Here is a 12,468-nt window from a genome sequence, read left to right as displayed (position 1 = left end):
AAAAATGAGCGCACCTTTTATAAGTTTTAAACCTACAAGCATAGCCAGAAATAAACATCTAAACTACACCAACGCTAAAGAAATAAAGGAGCTGCACGATGTGATAGAAGAACTTTTTTTATCTAAATGATTCTGTACAGAACCTTTAACATATGAAGAACCAACAAGACCCTCGCTGTGAAAAACCTTCATTTTTTTAAGACTGAAAGTTGCATGATTTTACCTTCTACATCAGATGCATTTTACAGAGCTAGAATAGTTTGTGAGTGCTGCATTATAAAGTGATTAGATAAACACCTACTGAACCTGATGAATGAAGAATAAAAAATGGACCTGGTTTTAAACAACAAACCCACTGACTTTAGGAGAATGCAACCAGAAGTGCTTAATTTCAAATAAATACGTAAAAAAAGCATTACTGGCACAATCAACGGTTTAACTAATAATAACTAATTACTTGACTGCTCGTGCAAATCCATTTGTCATAACGTGTCGGCTCAAGAGATTACACGCTGCAGTGATGGATGTTCTCTGACCGCTGCAGGTGAGGATGTACTCCAGGGCCTTGGCCATCATCGGAGGCTTTCTGGTGCTGGCCAGCGGAGCAGGAGAGGTTTACAGACAGAAACCCCGCACACGCTCACTGCAGTCCACCGGACAGGTCTTTCTCGGCATCTACCTGATCTGTATGGTGAGTGTGTCCACTTCATATCATATATACTTATTTAGATTTAGTTTTTCTGCATTATGTGACTTTACTATAATACAGCAACAATCACAGTGTAGTACACATTGCATTTTTTATATATATATATATACATACATACGTAAATATATATACACACATACACACACATTATATATATACACATTATATATATATATATATATATATATATATATATATATATATATATATATATATATATATATTTATATTATATGTTCATATTTAACATTGATAATGTGTATGTATGTATATATATATCTATGTGTGTGTGTGTGTGTGTACATACACACATGTATGTGTGTGTGTGTACATACACGTATATGTATGTCTGTGTGTGTATACACATACAAATGTATGTATGTATGTCTGTGTGTATATACACATACAAATGTATGTATGTATGTCTGTGTGTGTATACACATACAAATGTATGTATGTCTGTGTGTGTATACACATACATTAATATGTATGTATGTGTCATGTTGTATGTCTGTGTACACATGTATGTATGTACTGTGTGTGTATACACATGCAGTGTATATGTCTGTGTGTATATACACATACAAATGTATGTATGTATGTTCTGTGTATATACACATACAAATGTATGTATGTATGTCTGTGTGTATATACACATGCATATAAATGTATGTCTGTGTGTGTATATACACATGCATATGTATGTATGTATGTCTGTGTATATGTACACATACATATGTATGTATGTCTGTGTGTATGTCTGTGTGTATATACACATGCAAATGTATGTATGTGTCTGTGTGTATATACACATGCATATGTATGTATGTCTGTGTGTATATACACATGCAAATGTATGTATGTATGTCTGTGTGTATATACACATACAAATGTATGTATGTATGTCTGTGTATACACATACATGTATGTATGTCTGTGTGTGTATACACATACATATGTATGTATGTCTGTGTGTATGTATGTGTGTCTGTGTGTGTATATGTATATGTATGTATGTATGTCTGTGTGTGCATACACATGCAAATGTATGTATGTCTGTGTGTGTATATGTATGTATGTATGTCTGTGTGTATATACACATGCAAATGTATGTATGTATGTCTGTGTGTGTATACACATACATATGTATGTATGTATGTATGTATGTATGTATGTCTGTGTGTAAATACACATGCATATGTATGTATGTCTGTGTGTAAATACACATGCATATGTATGTCTGTGTGTAAATACACATACAAATGTATGTATGTCTGTGTGTATATACACATGCAAATGTCTGTCTGTCTGTGTGTATATACACATGCAAATGTATGTCTGTCTGTGTGTATACACATGCAAATGTATGTATGTCTGTGTGTATACACATGCATATGTATGTATGTATGTCTGTGTGTATACACATGCATATGTATGTATGTATGTCTGTGTGTGTATACACATGCATATGTATGTGTGTATATACACATATGTATGTATGCATGTGTGTGTATACACATGTATGTATGTGTGTGTGTGTATATACACACATGTATGTATGTATGTGTGTGTGTATATACACATACAAATGTATGCATGTGTGTGTATATACACATACAAATGTATGCATGTGTGTGTATATACACATACAAATGTATGCATGTGTGTGTATATACACATACAAATGTATGCATGTGTGTGTATATACACATACAAATGTATATGTGTGTCTGTGTGTGTATATACACATACAATGTATGTATGTATGTATGTGTCTGTGTGTATACACATACAAATGTATGTATGTCTGTGTGTGTATACACATACAAATGTATGTATGTATGTATGTGTGTGTGTATACACATACAAATGTATGTATGTATGTCTGTGTGTGTATACACATACATATGTATGTATGTATGTATGTCTGTGTGTGTATACACATACATATGTATGTATGTATGTGTGTGTATATACACATACATATGTATGTATGTATGTATGTGTGTGTATACACATACATATGTATGTATGTATGTATGTGTATGTGTGTACATACATATGTATGTATGTATGTCTGTGTGTGTATACACACAAATGTATATGTATGTATGTATGTCTGTGTGTGTATACACATACATATGTATGTATGTATGTATGTCATGTGTGTATACACATACATGTATGTATGTATGTATACACATGCATATGTGTGTCTGTGTGTGTATACACATACATATGTATGTATGTATGTATGTCTGTGTGTATATATACATGTATGTATGTATGTATGTGTGTGTGTGTGTATACACACATACATGTATGTATGTATGTATGTGTGTGTGTATACACATACATGTATGTATGTATGTATGTATGTGTGTGTGTGTATACACATACAATGTATGTATATGTCTGTGTGTGTATACACATACATATGTATGTATGTATGTATGTGTGTATACACACATATATGTATGTATGTATGTCTGTGTGTGTGTATACACATACATATGTATGTATGTATGTCTGTGTGTGTGTATGTATGTATGTCTGTGTGTGTATACACATACATATGTATGTATGTATGTCTGTGTGTGTATACACATACATATGTATGTATGTATGTCTGTGTGTGTGTATACACATACATATGTATGTATGTATGTCTGTGTGTATACACACATATGTATGTATGTATGTACACATGTATGTATGTGGTGTATACACATACATATGTATGTATGTATGTATGTCTGTATACACATATGTATGTATGTCTGTGTGTATACACACATACATGTGTATGCATGTATGTCTGTGTGTGTATATACACATACAAATGTATGCATGTGTGTGTATATACACATACAAATGTATGTATGTATGTCTGTGTGTGTATACACATACAAATGTATGTATGTATGTCTGTGTGTGTGTATACACATACAAATGTATGTATGTATGTCTGTGTGTGTGTATACACATACATATGTAAATGTGTATACACATACAAATGTATGTATGTATGTCTGTGTGTGTATACACATACAAATGTATGTATGTATGTCTGTGTGTGTGTATACACATACAAATGTATGTATGTATGTCTGTGTGTGTATACACATACAAATGTATGTATGTATGTCTGTGTGTGTATACACATACAAATGTATGTATGTCTGTGTGTGTGTATACACATACATGTATATGTATACACATGCATATGTATGCATGTATGTGTGTGTGTGTATACACATACAAACAAATGTATGTATGCATGTGTGTGTGTGTATACACATACATGTATGTATGTGTGTGTGTGTATACACATACAAATGTATGTATGTCTGTGTGTGTGTATACACATACAAATGTATGTATGTATGTATGTCTGTGTGTGTATACACATACATATATGTATGTATGTATGTATGTCTGTGTGTGTATACACATACATATGTATGTATGTATGTATGTGTGTGTGTATACACATACAAATGTATGTATGTATGTCTGTGTGTGTGTATACACATACAAATGTATGTATGTATGTCTGTGTGTGTGTATACACATACAAATGTATGTATGTATGTATGTGTGTGTATACACACACACAAATGTATGTATGTCATGTGTGTGTATACACATACAAATGTATGTATGCATGTGTGTGTATACACATACAAATGTATGTATGCATGTGTGTGTATACACATACAAATGTATGTATGCATGTGTGTGTATACACATACAAATGTATGTATGTGTGTGTGTGTACACATACAAATGTATGTATGTATGTATACACATGTATGTATGTATGTGTGTGTGTATACACATACAAATGTATGTATGCATGTCTGTGTGTGTATACACATACAAATGTATGTATGCATGTGTGTGTATACACATACAAATGTATGTATGCATGTGTGTGTATACACATGCACATACATGTATGTGTGTATGCATGTCTGTGTGTGTATACACATACATGTATGTATGTATGCATGTCTGTGTGTGTATACACATACAAATGTATGTATGTATGTCTGTGTGTGTGTATACACATACAAATGTATGTATGCATGTATGTGTGTGTGTGTATACACATACAAATGTATGTATGTATGTATGTCTGTGTGTGTGTATACACATACAAATGTATGTATGTATGTATGTCTGTGTGTGTGTATACACATACAAATGTATGTATGCATGTCTGTGTGTGTGTATACACATACAAATGTATGTATGCATGTCTGTGTGTGTGTATACACATACAAATGTATGTATGTATGTATGTCTGTGTGTGTGTATACACATACAAATGTATGTATGTATGTATGTCTGTGTGTGTATATACATACATATGTAAATGTGTGTATATATGTATGTCTATGTGTGTGTATACACATGTATGTATGTATGTATACACATGCATATGTCTGTCTGTGTGTGTATACACATGCAAATGTATGTCTGTGTGTATATACACATGCAAATGTATGTATGTCTGTGTGTATATACACATGCAAATGTATGTATGTCTGTGTGTATATACACATGCATATGTATGTATGTCTGTGTGTATATACACATGCATATGTATGTATGTCTGTGTGTATATACACATGCATATGTATGTCTGTGTGTATATACATGCAAATGCAATGCATGTATGTCTGTGTGTGTATATACACATGCATGTATGTATGTCTGTGTGTATATACACATACAAATGTATATGTATGTCTGTGTGTATATACACATGCATATGTATGTATGTCTGTGTGTGTGTATGTATGTCTGTGTGTATATACACATGCAAATGTATATGTATGTCTGTGTGTATATACACATGCATATGTATGTATGTATGTCTGTGTATATACACATGCATATGTATGTATGTCTGTGTGTGTATATACACATGCAATGTATGTATGTCTGTGTGTATATACACATGCAAATGTATGTATGTCTGTGTATATACACATGCAAATGTATGTATGTATGTCTGTGTGTATATACACATGCAAATGTATGTATGTCTGTGTGTATATACACATGCAAATGTATGTATGTCTGTGTGTGTATATACACATGCAAATGTATGTATGTCTGTGTGTGTATACACATGCAAATGTATGTGTGTCTGTGTGTGTATACACATGCAAATGTATGTATGTCTGTGTGTGTATACACATACATATGTATGTATGTCTGTGTGTGTATACACATACAAATGTATGTATGTATGTCTGTGTGTGTATACACATACATATGTATGTATGTATGTATGTCTGTGTGTGTATACACATACATATGTATGTATGTATGTCTGTGTGTGTATACACACATATGTATGTATGTCTGTCTGTGTGTATACACATGTAAATGTATGTATGTGTGTCTGTGTGTATATACACATGCATATGTATGTATGTCTGTGTGTGTATATACACATGCATATGTATGTGTGTCTGTGTGTGTATATACACATGCATATGTATGTGTGTCTGTGTGTGTATACACATGCATATGTATGTGTGTCTGTGTGTGTATACACATGCATATGTATGTATACACATACACATGCATGCATGTATGTGTGTGTGTGTATACACATGCATATGTATGTGTGTCTGTGTATATACACATGCATATGTATGTGTGTATGTGTGTGTATATACACATGCATATGTGTGTGTGTATATACACATGCATATGTGTGTGTGTATATACACATGCATATGTATGTATGTATGTGTGTGTATACACATGCATATGTATGTGTGTGTATATACACATGCATATGTATGTGTGTATGTGTGTGTATATACACATGCATATGTATGTGTGTGTATATACACATGCATATGTATGTGTGTGTGTATATACACATATATACACATGCATGTGTATGTGTGTTGTGTGTGTATACATACACACACAATGTATGTATGTCTGTGTGTGTGTATACATACATATATATGTATGTATGTCTGTATGTGTGTTATGTATGTATACACATATGTATGTATGTGTGTCTGTGTGTGTATACACATATATGTATGTATGTCTGTGTGTACACATACACATACAAATGTATGTATGTCTGTGTGTGTATACACATACATATGTATGTATGTCTGTGTGTGTATACACATACATATGTATGTATGTCTGTGTGTGTATACACATACATATGTATGTATGTATGTCTGTGTGTGTATACACATACATATGTATGTATGTGTGTCTGTGTGTGTATACACATACATATGTATATGTATGTATGTCTGTGTGTGTATACACATACATATGTATGTATGTCTGTGTGTGTATACACATACAAATGTATGTGTATGTATGTCTGTGTGTGTATACACATACATATGTATGTATGTATGTATGTCTGTGTGTGTATACACATACAAATGTAAATGTATGTGTGTCTGTGTGTGTATACACATACAAATGTATGTGTGTCTGTGTGTGTATACACATACAAATGTATGTGTGTCTGTGTGTGTGTATACACATACAAATGTATGTATGTCTGTGTGTGTGTGTATACATACATACAAATGTATATGTCTGTGTGTATACACATACATATGAATGTATGTATGTATGTCTGTGTATACACATACATATGTATAATGTATGTGTATGTATGTCTGTGTGTGTATACACACATACATGTATGTATGTATGTCTGTGTGTATATACACATACATCATGTATGTGTATGTATGTCTGTGTGTGTGTATACACATACAAATGTATGTATGTCTGTGTGTGTATACACATATGTATGTATGTATGTCTGTGTGTGTATACACATATGTATGTATGTATGTATGTCTGTGTGTATATACACATGCATATGTATGTATGTATGTCTGTGTGTGTGTATATACACACATATATATGTATGTGTATGTATGTCTGTGTGTGTATACACATACATGTATGTCTGTGTGTATGTATGTATGTCTGTGTGTGTATACACATACATATGTATGTATGTATGTATGTATGTCTGTGTGTGTATACACATACATATGTATGTATGTATGTCTGTGTATACACATACATATGTGTATACACATATACACATGCATATGTATGTATGTCTGTGTGTATACACATACATATGTATGTATGTATGTGTGTATACACATGCATATGTATGTATGTCTGTGTGTACACACATGTGTATACACATGTGTATATGTATGTGTGTGTGTGTATACACATGCAAATGTATGTCTGTGTGTGTATACACATGCATATGTATACACATGCAAATGTATGTCTGTGTGTGTATACATATGTAAATATGTATGTATGTCTGTGTGTGTGTACACACATGCATGTATGTATGTATGTATGTCTGTGTGTGTATACACATATGTATGTATGTATGTCTGTGTGTGTATACACATATGTATATGTATGTATGTATGTCTGTGTGTATATACACATGCAATGTATGTATGTATGTATGTCTGTGTGTGTATATACACATGCAAATGTATGTATGTCTGTGTGTGTATATACATACATGCATGTATGTATGTATGTCTGTGTGTGTATACACATACAATGTATGTATGTATGTCTGTGTGTGTATATACACATGCAAATGTATGTATGTCTGTGTGTGTATACACATACATATGTATGTATGTATGTCTGTGTGTGTATACACATACATATGTATGTATGTATGTCTGTGTGTATACACATACACATACATGTATATACATGTATGTATGTCTGTGTGTGTATACACATACATATGTATGTATGTATGTCTGTGTGTGTATACACATACGTATGTATGTATGTCTGTCTGTGTGTATACACATGCGTATGTATGTATGTCTGTCTGTGTGTATACACATGCAAATGTATGTCTGTGTGTATACACATGCAAATGTATGTCTGTGTGTGTATACACATGCATATGTATGTATGTCTGTGTGTGTATACACATATGTATGTATGTATGTCTGTGTGTGTATATACACATGCATATGTATGTATGTCTGTGTGTGTATACACATGCATATGTATGTATGTCTGTGTGTGTATACACATGCATATGTATGTATGTATGTCTGTGTGTATACACATGCAAATGTATGTCTGTATGTCTGTGTGTATACACATGCAAATGTATGTATGTATGTCTGTGTGTGTATACACATGCAAATGTATGTATGTCTGTGTGTGTATACACATGCATGTATGTATGTCTGTGTGTATATACACATATGTATATGTATGTATGTCTGTGTGTGTATATACACATGCAAATGTATGTGTGTCTGTGTGTGTATATACACATGCATATGTATGTGTGTGTGTGTGTATATACACATGCAAATGTATGTATGTCTGTGTGTGTATACACATGCAAATGTATGTGTGTCTGTGTGTGTATGCACATGCAAATGTATGTCTGTCTGTGTATACACATGCAAATGTATACACATGCATATGTATGTATGTATGTCTGTGTGTGTATACACATGCAAATGTATGTATGTATGTCTGTGTGTGTGTATACACATGCATATGTATGTATGTATGTCTGTGTGTGTATACACATGCATATGTATGTATGTATGTCTGTGTGTGTATACACATGCATATGTATGTGTGTCTGTGTGTGTATACACATGCATATATGTATGTATGTGTGTCTGTGTGTGTATATACACATGCATATGTATGTATGTCTGTGTGTGTATATACACATGCATATGTATGTATGTATGTATGTCTGTGTGTATATACACATATGTATGTATGTATGTCTGTGTGTGTGTGTATACACATGCATATGTATGTGTGTGTGTGTATATACACATGCAAATGTATGTGTGTGTATGTCTGTGTGTGTATACACATGCATATGTATGTATGTCTGTGTGTGTATACACATGCATATGTATGTATGTATGTCTGTGTGTGTGTATACACATATGTATGTATGTATGTCTGTGTGTATGTGTGTGTATACACATGTATATGTGTGTGTGTATATACATGCATATGTATGTATGTCTGTGTGTGTGTATACACATGCATATGTATGTATGTATGTGTGTGTGTATACACATGCATATGTATGTGTGTATGTGTGTGTATATACACATGCAAATATATGTATGTGTGTATGTGTGTGTGTGTATACACATGCATATGTATGTATGTATGTCTGTGTGTGTGTATACACATGCATATGTATGTATGTATGTCTGTGTGTGTGTATACACATGCATATGTATGTATGTATGTCTGTGTGTGTGTATGTGCATATGTATGTATGTCTGTGTGTGTATACACATGCATATGTATGTATGTATGTATGTGTGTGTGTATACACATGCATATGTATGTATGTATGTATGTCTGTGTGTGTATACACATGCATATGTATGTATGTATGTATGTCTGTGTGTGTGTATACACATGCATATGTATGTATGTATGTATGTCTGTGTGTGTATACACATGCATATGTATGTATGTATGTCTGTGTGTGTGTATACACATGCATATGTATGTATGTATGTATGTATGTCTGTGTGTGTATACACATGCATATGTATGTATGTCTGTGTGTGTATACACATGCAAATGTATGTATGTGTGTGTGTGTATATACACATGCATATGTATGTATGTATGTCTGTGTGTATACACATGCAAATGTATGTCTGTGTGTGTATGTATGTATGTATGTATGTATGTCTGTGTGTGTGTATGTATGTCTGTGTGTATATACACATGCATATGTATGTATGTATGTCTGTGTGTGTATATACACATGCAAATGTATGTATGTCTGTGTGTGTATATACACATGCAAATGTATGTATGTCTGTGTGTGTGTATATACACATGCAAATGTTTGTATGTCTGTGTGTGTGTATACACATGCAAATGTATGTATGTATGTGTGTGTGTGTATATACACATGCAAATGTTTGTATGTGTGTGTGTGTATATACACATGCAAATGTTTGTATGTCTGTGTGTATATACACATGCAAATGTGTGTGTGTGTGTGTATACACATGCAAATGTATGTGTGTGTGTGTATATACACATGCATATATGTATGTGTGTGTGTATGCAAATGTATGTCTGTGTGTGTGTATATACACATGCATATGTGTGTGTGTATATACACATGCATATGTATGTGTGTGTGTGTATATACACATGCATATGTATGTGTGTGTGTATATACACATGCATATGTATGTGTGTGTGTATATACACATGCATATGTATGTGTGTGTGTATATACACATGCATGTGTGTGTGTGTGTATATACACATGCAAATGTATGTATGTGTGTGTGTGTGTATATACACATGCAAATGTATGTATGTGTGTGTGTGTATATACACATGCATATGTATGTATGTCTGTGTGTGTATACACATGCAAATGTATGTATGTATGTATGTATGCAGTATGTATGTCTGTGTGTGTATATACACACACACACAATACACACAGTAAATATTATCAATGTTAAACATGAAGCATATAAAGTACTATAAGTTATGATATCTATTTGCTTTATAAATACTAATAAACAGAATAATTGGTTCTATGTGCTGCAGTATAAAGCTGTTTTTACTGATGTTTGCAAATGTAATATTTTAAGATAAAACAGACAATGTAAATCTCTAATAACAATGTAAAATCTGGAAAACAAAAACTGTTTTAATATATATATTGATATAAGCGTGTCTTGTTCCTCCTGCAGGTGTACTCTCTCCAGCACAGTAAGGAGGACCGGCTGGCGTATCTGGATCACATCCCCGGCGGCGAGGTCACGCTCCAGCTGCTGCTGCTCGTGTTCGGGGTGCTAGCGCTCTCCTATCTCTCGGGCTGCTACGTGCGAGTAGCTTCCCAGATCCTGGCCGTTCTCTTGCCTTTGATCGTGCTGTTCATCGACGGGAACGTGGGCTACTGGCACCGCAGCTGCCGCGTGGAGTTCTGGAACCAGATGAAGCTGATCGGGCAGAACGTGGGCATCTTCGGAGCAGTGCTGATCCTAGCCACGGACAGCTGAAGGGAGATCTCGGTCCCTCCCGGGTGGACTACAATTCCCAGCCTGCTCCGGAATCCTCCTCCGCGAGCACAAAGACTGTTTACATTTTTTTCGTTTCCATTTTTTTAAAATGCATTATTTAAAGATGAAGAACGACTATGAGTCTTAAACGTTAAATTAAAGCTGAATGATGACTTCGAGGGGAGCTTGGAGACACGTTCTCATCCATGTAGTAACGTGGGATTTTTCCTCATGTTAAAATGCTATTGCATTGTTTGCTGCTTCTATTCAGTTTGCATTCCATATACGACTTCTGGAAAAGCATCACAATGTCAATAAAACATTTTTTGTATGAAACCTGCACGTTTCTTTTCATTATCGTGTGGTGTTTGCAGATAAATGTTAAGACTTCACAGTATTAACACGCTCCACAAAAAAATGCATACTGAAACAAGACTTGAAAAGGTTCTCTAAACGACATTGAAAATGATGAACCAGCATACAATACTGCATCCATCGTAGAAGCCATTTGCGCAGATTTAGAGCCCGAGTGAAGACGTCTTGGGAGATCCGACTGAAGGATCAGGTGTTGAGTTGCAAAAAGTAAACAAACCTTCTCTGTGGCTTTTCATGCGTCACTCAGAGATCAGCACTGAAACA

At 33.9% G+C, this 12,468-nt stretch overlaps 1 protein-coding gene across 1 annotated transcript in view; it reads left to right on the top strand.

Annotated features, from left to right (window-relative positions):
* tmem101 (transmembrane protein 101) overlaps positions 1 to 12,165 on the top strand; it is a 13,005-nt gene extending 840 nt beyond the window's left edge. The window contains exons 3-4 of the mRNA XM_043230969.1: positions 545 to 691; positions 11,521 to 12,165. Coding sequence (XP_043086904.1) covers positions 545 to 691; positions 11,521 to 11,829 — 456 coding nt within the window. The 3' untranslated portion in view covers positions 11,830 to 12,165. The remainder of the gene's footprint in view (positions 1 to 544; positions 692 to 11,520) is intronic.
* The last annotated feature ends 303 nt before the right edge of the window (positions 12,166 to 12,468 follow it).

The sequence above is a fragment of the Puntigrus tetrazona genome, unplaced genomic scaffold (genome assembly GCF_018831695.1).
Source record: "Puntigrus tetrazona isolate hp1 unplaced genomic scaffold, ASM1883169v1 S000000270, whole genome shotgun sequence".
Lineage (NCBI taxonomy): Eukaryota > Metazoa > Chordata > Actinopteri > Cypriniformes > Cyprinidae > Puntigrus > Puntigrus tetrazona.
Note: the sequence above shows the minus strand (reverse complement) of the source record. Positions and strands in the feature narration are given on the sequence as shown.